Consider the following 19,357-nt stretch of genomic DNA (forward strand, 5'->3'; position numbering starts at 1 on the left):
AAGATCCTCGAGAAGCACACGCACAAGGTGCTCTCCGATTATCTGGAATCCCATGATCTACTGCACTCCACTCAATCCGTATTCCGCACCAACCTAAGCACCGAAACAGTGCTCCTGGAAGTTTCAGAGGCAATTAAGGAGGTGCTGGATTCAGGAGGCAAAGCGATGCTTGTGATGCTCGATCTGTCGGCGGCCTTTGACACCGTCCCCCACGAGGGTCTCCTCGCCAGACTTTATGAGATCGGTCTGAGGGGGACGGTGTTCAGCTGGTTTCGATCATTCTTGGCCGGCCGGCGACAAACGGTCTGGGCCTCCTCCAGCTCTGCTGAGATGCCGTCACTGGGTGTCAGAGTCCCTCAGGGCTCAGTGTTGAGCCTGACTCTTTTTAACATCTTTATGACCCCTCTGGCGGCACTGGCGGAATCTTTCGGGGCCCAGATCGTTTCCTATGTCGATGACACCCAGCTCCTCTTTACTTGCGGGAAAGGAGCGAATTTTGATGGAGAGAGTATCCGGGGTTGCCTTGGGGCTGTTTTTAATTGGTTCCAGCTTATCAGCCTCAAGTGCAACTCGGATAAATCGGAGGTACTTTTCTTCGGCTGCAGATCGGACCCAGACTGGCAGGAATGGTGGCCTGTGAATATGTTTCCTCCTGCAGGCTAGCTTTCTACCATCCTGCAAGGTCCCTGAGGTCGGGGTCTTTGTTTCTTGCCGTGGTCCCTCGCATAAAAAGGGCACGTATAGGAGGTCGATCTTTCAGACTATTGGCTCCCCAGCTTTGGAATACTCTGCCAGTGACACTGCGCAGTACCTCCAATCTACTGGCGTTCAGGAAGGGCCTTAAAACCTGGCTTTTTACTTTGTAGATATCAGTCTTGACTGTTAGTTAGGGATTTTCCCACTTTCCTGTTTTTTCTTTCCGTTATGTTGTGATAGAGGTTTGCAATAAAGCGCTGGGACACTCTTTGAGTAGCCGTGCGCTATGCAAGACAAAAATAACATAACATAACATAACAGGGCGAAAAGGAGTGTTAGATGTGTTTGTGGGTGTGGGGTTAAGCTGAAAGTAGGCTTGGAGGTGGAGTCGCCTGAAGAACCTCAGTAATTCTGTATGTAATTCCAGAAAGTTGGGTGGAATAGTCGGCACAAAAGAGAGACCCTTACTGAGAAGTGGGAGTTCGGGGTCTGCCAAGGTGTGTTTGGATAGGTTAAAGATGGGGATAACCAGGGAATGTGACATTTCAATGTTGCTTGTATTTACCACTGATAACATTTCTGGCGTTCGCCCGGTTGATTGTACCAACGCTGCGTTTGTTTTCCTCGGCCTCGTTTGGGCGTGTTCTGCTGGCCTCTCCCTAAAACATTGTTGCAGCCTGTGTCTCTGGTGGCCGTACTTTGGCCTTCACCGGCGACTGAGGTGTCGGAAGAGTCGGCGGATGTGTCCAACTAGATTCTGGCGTCTATTAAAACGCCCCCAAGGTCTAGTGTTTTGAGGGTTAGAGTATGATCTGTTGTTGTTGAAATCCTTCTGTACGTATGGATATGTGTTCTCTACACTGTAGACTTTGATGTCTTTTTTGACTTTGGTTGCTTTCTTATTTTGTTCAATTCTATGGAAATCCTCTACAGTTTTTTTTAACCCTTTCAAGTTATTTTTTACTTTCTGCTGTTGGGTTGGGATCGTGCAATTGCTTCTCTTTATCAAGAATCTCTACACTAAGAGTTTTCAAGGTCTCGTTTGCAATATCAATCCCGAGTACTAACCAGTGTCTTGAACAAGTTGTACCAATGTAACTAAAGTTACTAATGTACTTGGGGTTACCAGTAAAGATTCCGGGGATATTTCTGACTTGCAAACCCAGAGGAATTACGTCGGCCTTTAGATATTCTGTGAGCATGAGGATCATCAGTTGTAGCCAGACTTGTTTTTTTCTTTAATTTTTCAAGTTGCTCAGGAAGGGTCAAGCTAGTGTTACTAGGGGTTTCGAGTGAATAAAAAAAAAAGAGACGGGCCTTCACATATTTTCTTCATGTAGTCATCCAAATAAAGTGGGGCATGATTTAACATAATGATTTAATTATAAACAAGCTCAAGGAGTATAGAGTATGTGAGAAAAGGTAAGGACAGAGCGTGGTGCAGGGACAACACACTTAGGGAGAAGGGAATTAGGGAAAGAACCCTTGCAATCCAGTGATTGCTCTACGACTGTTTAGAACAAACAAGGGAACCCAATGAGTAACAAGGATCAGCCAGCATCGCAGCAGAGTGAGATGTAAAACTCCCAACGCACCCCTGGTGGAACATTTTTGCGTGGCTAATCACAATGAGGATGATCTCAAATGGAAAGTCCTAAAAGTGCTTAAACTCCCCCAAAGAGGCGGAGACATGGTTCAACTCCTCAACAGAGAGGAATTTAAGATGAAAATCCTTATGGACACTATTAGAAATGGTCTAAACGGGACTGAAGACTGGACTTCATTACTCTAGAATCCATCATGTTTACTGTTCCTCTTTGTCTTGCTGTACCCTACTGTATCCTAGATTTACTGCCGACCATCTGTTTCGTTATTTGTTTAGATACATTGAACTGTGCATATTCAGATTAAGAATAGCTTGATGTATGCACAAGAAGATGTACTCAAGAATGTGTACACTTTAATCGAGAATAAGGGGATTTTTTAAGACCGAAACGTCGACTAGATTATCCAACTCCTGATGTATTAATTTACATTACGTGACTGTATTATTCAGTAAAAATATTGGTCTCTTTTATGATTGTACTAGGGGTGGATTTTTACTTTTGAAACTGAGGTGTGATTTAGATGTACCTTTTTTCATTAGTTTGCATTTGTTATCAACCGCAGTGTTGAATGTACTCTACAAACTTTTCACAAAAAGAAAATATATTTTTTCAAAAGATACCCCGTTGTTTGTTTTCCATTCCTGATTCATTTGTCTGTGCAATAATTGCCTAACCCGAATATTAAGACATAGATAACTAAAGTATCTGTTTTTTTAATCTAAAGAATCATTGAAAAAAACCTGTATTGTCTAAACAAAATCCCTTGTTGGCATCTTCATCCATACTGTTACTTCAGCCCAAGCCTCCAAGGGTTTATTGGGTATCCCCACGTCCTCATCAAATAGAACTCATAATCAGGCACTTAGGGACAGATTCTGATCTTGCTCGGAAGGGCACCGAACGAGATCCGTACGGAAAAAGTATGAGCCGTACGTGTGTTTTCTGCCCGACTCGTACAGCTGTACGAGCGAGCAAGTATGATGCGAGCAACGTGAAATTCACCGACCGAGTCGTTTCCGGGTCCGAACCGCTCCGTACGTCTTATCCGTAAGTAAACCGCGTTGTGCAATGGATGCAATTTACAACCGAGCCAGTACGATGCACTCGTCATACAGCCGATGAGAGCTGAAGTTTCCAGCTCGCAAAACATACGGGATGTTGCCTTTGGGGGTCCGTGTCAGACCCCCTGTCACCCTCAGCCTTACGGTTCGGACACAGGGGGAGACCCAAGGGTCTCCCCAACACAGGCATGTAGGGTGCAGTTGGCACCGATGCATACCCACTGTAGGGGTGCCCTTGTGCGAGATGTACCAATTCAGTCAATGGGAGCCCATGTATGCGTCATACGACCGGCTCCCATTGACTTCTATGGTAGTCTGACCGAATCGAGTCCGGCAGCATGCTTCTGCATCGTACTCGCTCGGTCAGACTGCAGGGGTCCGGATCGGTCGGAGAACATTCTGGATCTTGCTCGGTCGGAGAGCTTTCCGACCCCGATCGAATCGGGCCCTTAGTGTAGATTTTTGGAGGCAATGCCATATACTTTGATTAACGTGATAGTAACAGCCTTTTATGGCAGTGTGAGGGTATAATTTTAGCATTGTTTGAATCATAGGGTGTGAAAAGTGTATGATTATTTTTCGGGGTAGTAGTTATTCGTTTGTTGTTTGATATAGTTTAGGAGTTCATAGTAGCTGCTGCTTTGTTTATTAGGGGGTAAACATATATGAAAGGGATACTGGGGAGAGGATGCAGCCTTAAGGCTAGAGTGGTCAACCTCGAAGCTGGGGAACCGGGTTTGAGTCTCAGCAGGGACACTCAACACCCTGTGATTCTTGGGAAATCATTTAATGTCTCCATCTGTAACGAAACTGGTGCTCATGTAAAGTGCTCTGATACCTGATGTCTTCAGGTCGAGTTTGCGCTATATAAAACTCCAGAAACAAAATACTGGTGTTTTGATATTCACCATGTATGGTGTATATCTGAGTGAATGGTTTGGGACACCTTTTAAAGGTTCCATCCATCATCCAGGATTGGCATTCAGTAAGTTTCATTGAGTTGTTAGCCGTGGAAAGATTAGCATTTATTTTTCATTGTCTTTATTATCGTACAAAAGAAAGGGTTTCTCTTTATGTGTAATTGTTAAATGGTCTGATATATCTGTGTCCTGGTATCTTCTAGGAGCAAGTAGAGTGTCTCTGGTGGCTATCTTAGTGTGTGTAATTAGACATTTTAAAGTGGGGATACATGGTAGTTGGCCAGTTATGTGTCCAGGGACTTTGGGTAGTATGTCTTTAAGGATTTTGGTTGTGGGTTCCTGAGAACTGGTGCTTGACTCTCTTAAGTCTTGCAAAATTTTGCTCACTACTATTTCTGTAACATTTGGGGGTGGTTGTGCTCTTTTACATTATTACACATTTTCTTTTGTAATTTCCCTTTCATAGTATGCATTAGAATAATATTTATTACATTTCCAGTTCATAGTTTCTGTCAAATACTTTCTTGGCTGTAGGTGTAGCCCATATGCCTCAACAATTGCTTTACTCTTTGTGAAGTGATAAATGGGGCTCCTCTGTCTTTATTTCTGTAAGCAATTTAATGATATAAATATATTTTATAGTTACATTTTTCTTGTTAGTTATTAATATATTTAAAAATGAAGTTAATTTTATTTTAATTACTTATGTATATGTTTTGTTGAGATGTTTTGCATGGTTTTGCAGCTTTGCATTTCAGCTCATTTAAACGTGGAGCAGATGTTTGTTTTCTGTGGGATGAGCAAAAAAAAGTTAAAGTAAGTTAAATTGGTATTTTTTGCTAGTTTGTCGAGGTTTAGGGAGTTAGGTTTATTTTTGGGCTCTGTTTGGGTGAGTTTCTAATTTAATATTTATGTATACTCACTTTATTTTACAATATTGATGCGTTGTTAAAGTTGAGATTTTGTCGTAGTTTGTTGGTTTGAAAGTAGTTTTCTTTTCTTTCAGGTAGTCTGTGTAAAAGGTCACAGAGTGTGTTACTATTTACTTATTAATAAATATTTTTATAGTTTAGTAATATTTAATGTTTAGTTTAAATATAAGTATTACTTACTTGGATATGTAGTTGTAGAGATGTATATTTTCTTTTATGATTGTTTGTAGCAAGTTTCCTCCTCTTGCAGTGCTCGTCGTTTTTGGAGTCAATATTTGCTTTAATTAGTGTGCCTTTTTATATTGTTTGTTTAATTGCTTGAGTTGCTTGATTGGTTAAAGTTTTTTGTAGTATTATTTTATTGGCTGGGTTGTAATAATTCATGTCATGCGTCACGGTGGGCATATGCGGAGGACGGGCGAGGGCCGTCCGACTCCCGCCCACTATTTAAATCGCTTGCAGAGGTCGAAAATGTGCGCAGCGCCCAAGGGTTAAATGGTTGTTGGGTAAATGCAAATTTATGTTTTCTTTTAGTAGTATTATATATAATTGTATTATTTAAATATTATTTATTAGTTTTAATATAATATTTTATGTCGCTATTTGTATTCAAATCGTTATGGTTCATAATAATGTTTTAGGTGTACTTATTGTATATTTTATAGGTGTACTATTTTTATGGGGTTAATGTTTAATTTTTGGGGGGTGTAATATATTTTCATTTAATTATAGATGTTTGTACTAATTTTAGGATTTTTTGAAGTAATTAGTCAATGTAAAAATAGGGTTTTTTGTGGTTTTATTGAATCTATTTGTTAGTTTGTCTATAATTTTGTAGTTGATATTATGATAATTGATATTTTTGACATGGTATAGGTTTTTTCTAAGTTACGATATTTGTGTTTCCAAGCATGTTTTTATCAATATACGTAAAGTTTGATATTTTTGTTAACGATATTCTTGTGCTCGATATTAGTGAATATTATAGTTATATATACAGAATCGATATCTTAGTTCTCAATATTTAATTTCTAATATTTGTGGTTCTCGATGGTTGGATCAATATTATGTCACTGATCCCTTAAATATATATGAATGATACATTTGCTGTTGTCCAATTTAGATTCATGACCTGAAATGTACTGAATTCATACGATCTCCTCCATCAGGTTTAGTTAATGACTTATTAAGATGTCAATCAACTTCAAGTAAAATGTACCTATAAACGTGAAGAGTAAAAATGCCCCTGCGATCTTTTCAACTTTGTAGAGTATCAGATTTACCAGTAATATTAACCAAGAGCAGGAGATCTGTGGTAGCACCTATGAGGGCCTCAACTTCTGATATAGCCTGTGCTCAGGATGCTGCCTGGGGTTAGTTACTGTGGTACTAAGCTGTACAGTAAGTGCATCTAAACAAAATTTAGTTTGTAACATTTACTTACCCCAGGGAGAGTGAATAATAATACTTTGAGAAAAGGTATGCAGAGATAAGTGATATGCACCATAGAGATGAGAAACAGCATACTATTGGAATTAGCTAACTTAAGCTGTGTATTTTTAAATGGGAGATCAATATTCCAAGTGTGGTCCTTCAGAAAGGCTTGAAAGGTGATAGATTTAGCAAACTTTCATTGTTTAATTTATTTACATGATATTACTTTCCATAGACTCGCGTGAAAACAACTTTTTTTATGTTCAATGTGCAATTTGTTGGAGTATTACTATACTAACTTGCATGAGTAACTTCTAAAACTGTTCAAAGACGATTCTGAAGGAGTTTTTTTATTATATTATGAATGATGAAGTCTAGGTTATATTGACACTGTCACAATAAAGAAGGTTCCAGGGAATTCTTTAAGATGCTCTGTTTAGTCTGATATTAGTTTGGTCAAATCAAAGTATAAAAGAAAGGCAAGCAGAAGTTCATTGGCATTCAGTTTCTAGAGCAGGCTTCTCCAAAGAGTAGCTTATGAGCTACCAGTAGCTCTCCAGCTACCTGTAAGTAGCTCTCCTGTGGGCACACTAGTGAAATGATGTACAGACATAATATTGTGTTGTTTTTTTATTGATATACATTAATATTGAGTTTTTAATATCGTACGGACAGAATATCGATGTCAAGAATATCGTCGACCAGAATATCAAATTTGAGGTAAGAAATATCGAAGTACATATATCAAAGTTAATAACATCGATACAAAAATATCAATGTTAATAATATTGATGTTTATATTACTATGTATTTTATATTTATGTATTATATGTTTTTTGTTATGTGTTGTATTTTTTTTAAATATATGTATATATTTTTTTGAATTTAATATTAAAAAAAAGAAGAAAATGCATTTTAGTACTGTAGCGGGTTGTGTGTTTATTGGGGAATAGATTGCGAAGTAATTTATTTATAGTTAATTAAATACTATTTTTTAGGAATAATTCATTATTTTTAATTACATTTTGTGTTTTAGTTCTGTAGCGGGTTGTGGGTTTATAAGGTAATAGGGTGGGAAGTAATTTAATTGTAAATAAGTAATTATAATTTTTTTGTTTATTGATATTGATAATTAATTGATTGTTAATTAATTATTAATTGGTTATTAATTCATAATTATGTTAATTGTATTAATACATTTTTGTAGTGGGATGTGGGTTTATAGGGGAATAATGTGGGAAGCAATTTATTTGTAATTATTATAATGTATTGGTGTAGATAATTAATGTATTGTTTATTAATTAGTAATTGGTAATTCATTTTTATTAATTTATTAATTGATAAATATGTTAATTGTTTTATATTTTATGTGGAGTGAGTTGTGTTTTTATTTGGGAATAGGGTGGGAAGTAATTCAATGTTGTTAAAGTAAATAATATGTTTAATTTATTGGTATTTTTAATTAATTTATTGATAATTTATGAACCAATTATTATTTTAATGAAAAAATCCTAATTTATAAATATGATTTTTTTAATCCCTATGCTATCCAACGTTTTCCCTAATGTTGCACTTTCTGGAGTGGAAATTGTAATTATTACCCCTACGCTATCCAATGCTTTCCCTACTGTTGCACTCACTGGAGTGGGAATAGTAATTTTAACTCCTACGCTATCCAAAGCTTTCCTTACTGTTGCATTCTATGGAGTGGGAATAGTAATTTTTACCCCTACGCTTTCCAATGCTTTCCCTACTGTTGCACTCTCTGGAGTGGGAATAGTAATTTTTACCCCTATGCTATCCAACGCTTTCCCTACTGTTGCACTCACTAGAGTGGAAATAGTAATTGTTACCCCTACACTATCCAAAGCTTTCCCTACTGTTGCACTCTCTGGAGTGGGAATAGTAATTTTTATCCCTACGCTATCCAACGCTTTCCCTACTTTTGCACTCACTGGAGTTGGAATAGTCATTTTTACACCTACGCTATCCAACGCTTTCCCTAGTGTTGCTTTTAATGGACTAACTATATATATTTTAAATATATATGTTTAATTTATTTTAACATTATATGTGTTAGTTGTTATTTTAAATACTTTTACATATTTTTAACTATTTTTACTTTAATTATATATTGTTTACTGAATTTTACATACATTTTTTAACATTTAAAAATAACAATATTTTACAATATTTTTGACATTAATATTTTTTTTCCCAATATGTTTGTACTTACTATCTTTAGATAGGAAGTCGATATTTTTTAGGTAGATATTCTGTTGTCGATATTTGGCTACCTCGATATTTTGATGGTCGATATTCTGTCAGTGATCCCGTGAAATTAATTAGAAGAATTTGCTTGGTTGAATCAATATATGTATACTAAACTGCAAATCATGTTTTCAAAATGAAAATGTGTACACAGAACTCATAAGTTGTCCTGGGTGGAACTCGGGGATTTGGCAGACTACTCTCTCTACTACTCTCTACTATTCTCTACCACTCACTCTCTACTACTCTACTACTCACTCTCTACTACTCACTCCCTATTACTCTCTCTCTCTGCTACTCCCTCTCTACTACTCTCTATTACTCAGTCTTAACTATTCTCTACTACTCTCTCTCTACTTCTCTCTACTACTCACTCTCTACTATTTACTACTCACTCTCTACTACTCTACACATCACTCTACTACTCACTCTCTACTACTCTCTACTACTCACTCTTAACTATTCTCTACTACTCTCTCTCTACTTCTCTCTACTACTCACTCTCTACTATTTACTACTCACTCTCTACTACTCTACTACTCACTCTACTACTCACTCTCTACTACTGTCTACTACTCACTCTCTACTACTCTCTTTCTGCTACTCACTCTACTACTCACTCTCTATTACTCTCTCTCTGCTACTCACTCTCTACTACTCTCTACTACTCACTCTCTACTATTTACTACTCACTCTCTACTACTCTACTACTCACTCTACTTCTCACTCTACTACTCTCTACTACTCACTCTCTACTACTCTCTCTATTACTCACTCTCAACTACTCACTCTCTACTACTCGCTCTCTACTACTTTCTACGACTCACTCTCCACTACTCACGCTCTACTACAAGCTCTCTACTACTCTCTACTACTCACTCTACTACTCACTCTCTACTACTCTCTACTATTCACTCTCTACTACTCTCTCTACTACTCACTCTCTACTACTCTCTACTACTCACTCTCTACTACATACTCTCTACTACTTGCTCTATACTACTCGCTCTCTACTACTCTCTACTACTCACTCTACTACTCACTCTCTACTACTCTTTACTACTCACTCTACTACTCACTCTCTACTACTCTCTACTACTCCACTACTCTACTAACTCTCTACTACTCACTCTCTACTACTCTACTACTCCCTACTTCTCTCTCTCTCTACTACTCATTCTCTACTACTTACTCTCTGCTACTCCACTACTCTATTAACACTCTACTACTCACTCTCTACTACTCTACTACTCCCTACTACGCTCTCTCTACTACTCACTATCTACCACTCACTCTATATACTGCTCTCTACTACTCACTCTCTGCTACTCACTCTCTACTACTCTCTCTCTCTACTTCTCTCTACTATTCACTCTCTACTACTCTACTACTCACTCTCTACTACTCTCTACTACTCTCTACTACTACCCACTCTACTACTCTCTACTACTCACTCTCTACTACCCACTCTACTACTCTCTACTACTCACTCTCTACTACTCTCTACTACTCACTCTCTACTACCCACTCTACTACTCTCTACTATTCACTCTCTACTACTCTCTACTACTCACTCTCTACTACTTTCTCTCTACTACTCACTCTACTACTCACTCTCTATTACTCTCTCTCCGCTACTCACTCTCTACTACTCTCTTCTACTCACTCTTAACTATTCTCTACTACTCTCTCTCTACTTCTCTCTACTACTCACTCTCTACTATTTACTACTCACTCTCTACTACTCTACTACTCACTCTACTACTCACTCTCTACTACTCTCTACTACTTATTCTCTACTACCCACTCTACTACTCTCTACTACTCACTCTCTACTACCCACTCTACTACTCTCTACTACTCACTCTCTACTACTCTCTACTACTCACTCTCTACTACTCTCTACTACTCACTCTCTACTACTTACTCTCTTCTACTCACTATACTACTCTCTACTACTCACTCTCTGTTCCTTTGGAAATTAAATGTTTTAAGTGTTACCACTTTATTCCAATCAAAATGGCTTCAGGTGTGCCATACTTTTGCCATAAGTAAGACTGTTAGCGCTCTAGTTGTTCTTTAGAACACTCTGGGACATTCTGTCATTGGGCTATACTTGGGCTACATCTGGGTGATTTTTGGGCTACATTTGGACTCCTTTGTCTCTGGTGGCCATCTTGGGAGACTGCATGTCAGAATTTTTTAATGAAATAGAAGAGGATTTGAGAAGGCACTCAAAATGTGCGCTAATTTTTCTTTCTGCAGCACTAATCATACTTTCTATGGCAAAATGTGACCCCTCATTTTGTTCCTTTTTAAATTAAATGTTTTAAGAGTTACCACTTTATTCCAATCAAGATGGCTTCAGGTGTGCCATACCTTTGTCATAAGTAGGACTGTTAGTGCGCTAGTTGTTCTTTAGAACACTCTGGGAAGCTGCAGTAGACCACAAAGGAATCAACTGACAGTCTCTGTTCTCCAGTATTGGGGTGTCTTTTATAGATTCACATGCCTGAATCATTCCCCGTCGTCGGAGTGGGAGTCCCATGGTATATAAAAAAGCAATATTCGTGTACCTTGGGACTCCCACTCCGTCGACGGGGAATGATTCGGGCATGTGAATCTATGAAAGACACCAATACTGTAGAACCACAGATTACAGGTAAGTAATTATTGTTCTTCTTGTTGAATGTACATGTTTTACTGAGAATGTCAGACTTCATTCTCACATGACTGAGAAAGATAATGTGAATTTACAGAACATAGGCTCTCAGCTTAGCTTATAGATTCCCTTCCAAACCACTGTGGGAAAAGCATGAGATAATAGTTTTCTTTCAAACATGATTCATGATATCCCAGCAGAAGGCTTTTTCACATGGTAAAATCACCTTAGAACACACCACATTTCCTAAAATGAGTGTGGTACCATCAACAATTGATTTATAATGTAACTGAAGTCTTAAAACATTCTATTAACTGCAATGCTTTTTAATGAGGTGCTATAATGTATCTTGGCCCCAAGATGGCTGCCAACACTTCTTGGCTGAAGTGCTGACAGCCAATCAGATCGCACAATGAGATGTGTCGTTAGGCTCCGCCCAGATATAAATGTAAATTTTTTCTTTAATATCTAAAAAACTACTGAACAGATTGACACCATTGAAGCAAAAGGCACGAGTCTGAACTAAGGACTACCTGTTTGCCAAATTTGGTGTAATTCCGTCAGCAGTTCGGGCTGCAGCTGCGGCTAAAGGTACCTATGGAAAATTGCATTAGGAAAACATGTTTTGGGACCCCTTTTTTTATCGGGCCCCGCTTGACGAATCACTGTGAAACTTTCAGGATAGGAGTGGACTGGAGCTGGCCAAAGGTTTATTACATTTCGCGAAGATTCATCAACCGGCGCCAAAGTTATTCCAAATAGAATGTTGCGTATTTCCTATGGATAATAGGTCCTAACTATATATGTGTAGATATATACATATTATTGGCTATTGCGCCGGGGTCCCTGCACGTGGGCAGGATTATTCATTGCTTATGACTTTGATGAGTATACCCCTGGAAAAGAACTAGGATTACAGGTAAGTAACTTATCCTTACTGACGAGAAGCCTGGCAGATAGTGTAGGAAAGGCATTGCGTGGCTCACTGCACTGGAAACCGTGCGATACTCAGTAGCAGTTGCTGGCATATTTGCAGGGTCTTTCTCATCACCCAGCCTGCCACTCCTCACCACAGCCCCATTGTGTGGAAACCGAACTGCAGGCAGCTAACAAGAGCACAGAAGCAGCTTCTCTTTCCTATGTGTCACCAACCTCATCTGGTCTCACTCTCATTTCAGACAGTGCCACTTCTGTGGATCTGAGGGTCAGAGGCAAGTGCTGACACTGGCGTTGCATGTCCCCCATGTGGTCGCTTTGCTCATAGAGGCAAGAGACTTGGAAGAGAATCCTCCAAAGGATGCCTGGGAATAAAGACATGGCACTGGCAGACTCCTTCCTATTGGCTCTCCTGCGATCCTTCAATCGACTGTACCGCTGTCTGGGGGCCTGAACGACAAAATTAAACATCTCTATGTGGAGGGGGTAAAGATAGTTCTTAGGGCCTAACTAAAATCAACATTCTTTAAGACAGCTCTGTATTTTTGGCAGATGAGTGTGTATTGATACAAATCAGTGGTACTCATATTGTCAGGCACACCAGAAGGATGAAAGGCTTGAACCTGGGACAATTGATCAAACAAACACAGAATATGAGCTGGGTGCATTTTAGCTCCTAGAGCCATCATAAGCAGGACGGCGCTACTGGCTGTAGCGTGATACATTCATCCTCTATTAAAGAGAACGCTGATAAATGTCAAGTAAAACATCATTACCTGCAGAGAAGGGCATGAATGCCTCCTTCTTCACAAATTTTCCTTCTTTGTCCAGGAAGTGACTTGGGTTAAACTCTTCAGGAACCTCCCAAATAGTGTGGTCATAATGTACAGAGAAGAGGTTGGAGATAACAATGGTGCCCTTGAAGAGAAAACAACAGTTTGTTTATTCAAAGGGGTTTGATGAACTGGGTGAATTGATACAAATCCTAACCAGTCAGTGAACGGGCAAACTGGTGGGAAAATGGGATGGGCACATGGAAAAAAGAGAGGGCGGACTGGCAGACGACTGCACTCAAAGGCACGGATGAGACAAAAGTACAGGCAAGCTGTTCAGAGCTCAGATGCTTGGAGGGCAGGATACTGGACAGATGAATGGACACACAGAGGGGCAGCAGGTGCCCAGGCACGCGGGCAGGCAGTCACAGGTTACACAGACAAGTCAGCAGACAGAGCAATGGAATGAGAGAGACTTAGGAAATAGCGCTAAAAAATAAAGCAATAAGGAGGTGTTAGGAGGACAGGCTGATGACTAGTTGCCTGCAAGAATAAAAGGATGGGAATATGAATGAAAGAAGAGGCGTGCGCACATGAACAAAGAGAAAGCAAACTGCTGTCAGATGTATGCTGACAATACCCAGCATCTGCTTAACCTAAGAAACATTCCATAAAGCTAAACCCACATATATGATCATATTCTTCCAAACACTAGACAAACAGAGCATTCATGTGGGATCTCCAGTGCCTCACTCTTCTTTACGGTCTTCAAATGAGGTTCCCAGATTTTTCCTGGCACCTCTTCCTTGTGTCTTCACAGAAAATAGCTGATGTAGCTCCAGTAAGTGTGCCACTATGATATCTCCTACCCTTACCGGCGCTGATCTCCATCTAAACATTAATTTCTTTTGCAGAGAATGAAGCCTCCAAGGGAAATGTTGAAACCCAAAAAAAACATCTTCTGGCATCATGCCTTTTCCTCAGCCCTTTTAAGCACTAGACACTTGTCCGAACCTGACCCTTCCTCACCACTGCATGACTTGTTTTGACAAGCTAAAGAAGAAGGAAAATTTGGCAAGATTCCCTTGGATCTCCCTACTGAAGAATGCTGTAGTATGTGTGAGGACACATGAAGGGACTGAAGGTGAGGTGAGGACTTCTTTCTCTGATGGTTTGCATACACAAGAAGGCTGGGACCCTCCCTTCTGGTGAAATTTTTCATTGCATGCACTGTACTTCCTGAAGATTTTTCTCCTTTTCTCTCCATTTCAGCAAAGCAGTAGGGTCTTGGAAATACCCCTCCTTGGGGAACACAAAAACAAACGTTTTTTTTGTTGAGTTGTTTTCATACGTACTCAGCATCATCCAACTATGTTTCATTTCGTAGATAGAACAATCATCTGTTAGAGAGATTTATTTTGCTTACTTTCACACTATTTTTTTATGTTTGTTTATTTGGCAAAGTGAAGTTCCAGAGATGTTGCTAAAATGCAAGGATACCGAAGAGTCTTCCAGGTATTTGCTCAATGGAGTCTTACTTTTTGAGTCCTTGATTGATTGCCACAGTAGGTGTTTGGAACTCCTGCTGGAGCTGCTCTTATCTTTGCATAATAGGCTATGAAAAGGCTGTCAGGATATACTCTTGTTTGGAAAGATCGAATTCTTGTCACACCTGGACTTGCGATGAACTGTGGGGTGATCTGAAAAGCTGCCTATATACATGCACTGAGCCAAACCTAGCGATGTCAATGCATTTCCGATGGAAAACTTTCTGGCCAAAAGTTAATGTGGCCATGACTTCGCTTTAGATGACTTGCAGGAATGGATTGGGGGATGGGCCTGACAGTATACTAAGTAGCCTGACAAAGGATGCTTTTATTGCCATAGCTGCTGTCTTCATAGTCTAGAAGCCGAGATACCACGAGGAGCACTCTCCCCATTGTTTGCAGACACATGAATTGCTGACTGTTGGTTTGCAAGATAATGAGGAATTAAGGGATTAACAGCCAGATTCATCAATGTCAAATTCTGCGATTTCTAAATTGCGAGAAAAAGCGAATCGCAATTTAGAAATCGCAGAACGGCATTCATGAACATATGCGATAAAAAAATGCGATTGGCAACCAGCCGAAATTGGCGATTGCGAGCCCCCAGAATTCAGTAAATAATCGCAGAATCCGCCGATACCCATGTTGAAATTGCGATCTCGCAATTACCGAAATCGCAAATAGCGATCTCGCTAACTGCAAGATCGCAAAAACGGGAAGTCGCATCCTGAGCACAGTGATGACATCACAACCAGGAAGTAGGCAGGTTCCACCCTCATTCTGCAGTGAGAGGCTGGAGTACAGGCAGCAGTGTCAGAGCTCCGCTCCAGTGTTCCTACAGGAGTACAGCAGGAGAAACCATAGTGGCAAGCATGTCACAGGATGCAGCAGGAGGTTCTACCAGTGGGAGAAAGCGCAAAATCAAATTTTCAGAGCAGGAGCTCGAACACCTCATAGAAGGAGTAACAAAGGACCACAACCGGCTATTTGGCAAAGACTCCCGAAGGGTGCCTGAGGCTGACAAAAGGCGCATATGGCTGCGCATCCGCGCCAAACTGAACTCCGTGGGGGTGACCCAGCGCTCGGTGGACAAGCTTAAAAAGCGCTGGTATGACCTAAGAGGGCGGGCAAAGGAAAAGATTGCTGAGAGGCTGGGGGAGCAAGTGGCGACAGGTGGAGGGGAGCCCACTGTCCCACCGAACACACCACTGGAGGACCGAGTGGAGGAGACCATCAATCGACAGGCCTGCGTGGGTGTGACCCATCTTGACTCCTCCCGACGCACCCAAGACACACCAGGTAAGTGCCATGCGACTGCGACCCCTGTTCCCTAACAATGTCCATGACTCTTGTGCATCCCATATCAAACCCCAATCATGCAGCCAAAGCACACCACTATAGCGCTATTGCATTGTGGGACATGTAGTCTGACCACAATTACCATCCTGTACCATTAAGCCTGACATGTCCAGTGAGAGTCAATCCTGCAGCGAGTCAGGGAATGGTAGTCTGCATGCATGTAGCAAGCCTAACTGTGTACGGAACATGTCACTTATCAACGTCCACTTTACATCACAGGTGGCTCTGATGTCCCCAGGACAGACAGCGAGGCCCTGGTGATTGAGGACATCACGGAGGACACGGAGGGAGACACACATCATACCCCACAGCCCGGACCATCAGGGCAAGCTGCCGCACCAGCGGTCATCCCATCACCCGCCCCTGTGGCCCGTGCCACCCCTGTGACAACAGGCGCTGCTGTACCACCAAGCAGCACACAGCCACCAGTGGGGCCTGCAACACCAGCAGCAGGTCGCCAACCAACCCGCCGCCCTGCGGCTGTGAGGAGCCAGACAAGCGGACTGGTCAGGGAGCCGCGCAACAACACATGCCGCGCTGGCAGGGGCCAAAACGTGCGTGCAGGTGGGCTCTCCATTGAGCGCAGGATGCTACGTGTGCACCAAACCCAGGCCCGTCATCTAGCCGCCATCCACCTCCAACTGGACAAGACCGCACCTAATGTGGCACATATGTCTGACCATATGGACAGGATGACAGCAGCTCTGGAGGCCAACACACAGGCAATGTCCAGCCAGCGGGATCTCAATCGCCGCAGACACCGCCAACTGTTGACCCGCCTGTCGGCGTACACGCTGTCCAACCATATAATTGGGAACGCCACCTCTCAGCTCTCGCGATGCTCCCTGGCCATGCAGGTTCAAATGGTCCAGTGCTGCCAGGACGTCGCGAGAGCCCTGGAGCAGATTTCAACAGCCATGCAGGGCATGCAGGCTACCGGCCATGGCCAGGCGGGGGGGCAGACGACACCAGTGAGGCTACATCAAGCCATAGCAGCCAGTCCCTTCCACCGGTCGTAGCACCCCACCGCAGCAGCAGGCCCTCTGCTGGCTCACGGCAGAATCAGGAGGAGGACGTTGAGAGGAGGTCAGGGGCAACTACCCGGAGGCGCCACAGAACTGTTGTACATTAGCATGAGGGTACATGCTGACGCTACAAGCATGCCCTACAGACAAACAGACATATGACGCAATATGTCATTCATTTTCCAGTTATCAGAATGCCCAGTTTATTGTACAGTAACAATTACTAAAATTCTGAATAACTTAATCTGACTCATGTCATTATTTATGTTGTCATGCATGAGTTGAGTAATGGGTGTGGGGAGTGGGTGCACTAGAAATAGTTCATGCAGATTTGGTTGCGGCGCCTGTGTCCTTTTGCAGGATTCTCACCGCGTGCGTGACGCACATGTGCAGGTGGTCGATTGTCCCCTTCCGACTCACTGCCAGAGATGTCTACAGGTATCCTGCGCTTGGTAGCAATGTTGTGGAGGATAGCACACACGGCCACGATGCGGCAGCAGACCTCAGGCTCGTATTTGATGGCCCCACCAGTCTTGTGCAGTATGCAGAATCTGCTCTTCAAAAGGCCAATTGTCCTCTCAATGCAATTTCTTGTGCGTATGTGTGCTGCATTGAAACGCCGTTGCTGTGGTGTTGCAGGGTTGAGGTATGGTGTGAGGAGGTACTCACGGAGAGCGTAGCCGCTGTCACCTGAATGATAGGAGCAGAGGGTGAGTGCCTGTGCCGCGCAGCATCATTATCACATTGTACTATTGTGTGGCATGTGTACTTACCCAGTAGGTGTCCTTCACCAAAGTCTCCCCTGGCCAGTCGTGTGTGAATGCCACTGTGCCGGAATATGAAGGAGTCATGTGTGCTCCCCGGGTACTGTGCCACTATGTCCGTGATGATTGTCTTTGCATTGCATACCATCTGGATATTGGGGGAGTGGTAGGACTTGCGGTTACGATACATGTATTCCGTTTGTGCTGGTGGGCAGATGTGGATGTGGGTACAGTCAATGCATCCTATGATATGTGGGAATTGTGCTACATTGTAAAATTGCTGCTTGGTGTCATTCAAGTCCTGTTGGCTGGTGGGGAATGGGATGTAGTGGTGTAGGCGGGTCAGCATGGCCTCCAGGAAACTCATTAGGCAGCGGGACATGGTGGGCTGGGATATTCCCCCTGCAACAGCGACTATACCCTGGAAGCTTCCGGAGGCCAGTAGGTGCAGGCTGCACAATACCTGCACATGGGTGGGAACGGCATTGGTCCTCCTTGTTGGGTGCTGCAGGAGGGGGTCTAGGTCCCGGATTAGCTTGATGATCATTGCCCCATTTAGCCGGTACTTGGCGTAGATTTGCTCCCTGGTTTGGCCCAGTAGGGTGATCCGCTGACGGAATATCCGCTCCTGGATACGTCGTCTGTTCCGTGCTGCTCGCTGTAGCCTTCGCCGCCTGACCACCATGTAGAGTCCTGGCATTGTGAGAGTCCTCAGGCTCCAGCTGCATGTCCTTAAGTGTGTTTGGTCAAGCCTGCACCTGTTGGTAGTTTGCTAGAGTTCATTACAGATGTACATTTTTTTTTTTACTGGTTACCATCTGGTTTGGGTTCTCCTTAATTTACGCGTCGCAAAATGTGATTTTTGGGTTTTTCGCAATTTGCGATTTTTCATGAATTGCGATTGCGATTTATTTGCGATATCGCAGTTTTATTTGCAGAATCCATGGTTTCTCGCAATTACAGAATCGCTAATGGACTTCTTCCAGGATTCTGCGAATTTAATTGCGATATCGCAAAAAAAATTAGCGAATTCGCTATTTTTGGATATCAACTTTCTTGAATTCCTTTTCATCAAATTGCGATCGCAATTGCTTTTTTGCAGCTATTGCGATCGCAATTTGGCTTCATGAATCTAGCTGTTAGTACTGAGATTTAGGTGCTTGCGAAAATCTATGTTTTACTACTGAGGACTGAACTTGATTATGACTTATTAGACCCGATGAAGTCTGTGGAAATTATCCATGAGAGGAAACACTTGTTGTCTGAATTCTGTTCTAATTGGCTGTGATAATACCTATTTGGAATTCTTCACTCATTCTTCACTTGCTTTGCATTGCTCGACTTACAAATTGTTTGTGCTTTAAATTACT

The 19,357-nt window shown here is 41.9% G+C and overlaps 1 protein-coding gene across 1 annotated transcript in view; it reads right to left on the reverse strand.

The window, feature by feature from the left end:
• The window catches only part of LOC147684185 (cytochrome P450 2J5-like), a 315,668-nt gene that overhangs the window by 72,414 nt on the left and 223,897 nt on the right, over window positions 1–19,357 (reverse strand). Inside the window, exon 8 of the mRNA XM_086944598.1 lies at window positions 13,296–13,437. Within this exon, the coding sequence (XP_086800724.1) occupies window positions 13,296–13,437 (142 nt within the window). The remainder of the gene's footprint in view (window positions 1–13,295; window positions 13,438–19,357) is intronic.

This window comes from Lissotriton vulgaris, chromosome 11 (assembly GCF_964263255.1).
Source record: "Lissotriton vulgaris chromosome 11, aLisVul1.2, whole genome shotgun sequence".
NCBI classification, from domain to species: domain Eukaryota; kingdom Metazoa; phylum Chordata; class Amphibia; order Caudata; family Salamandridae; genus Lissotriton; species Lissotriton vulgaris.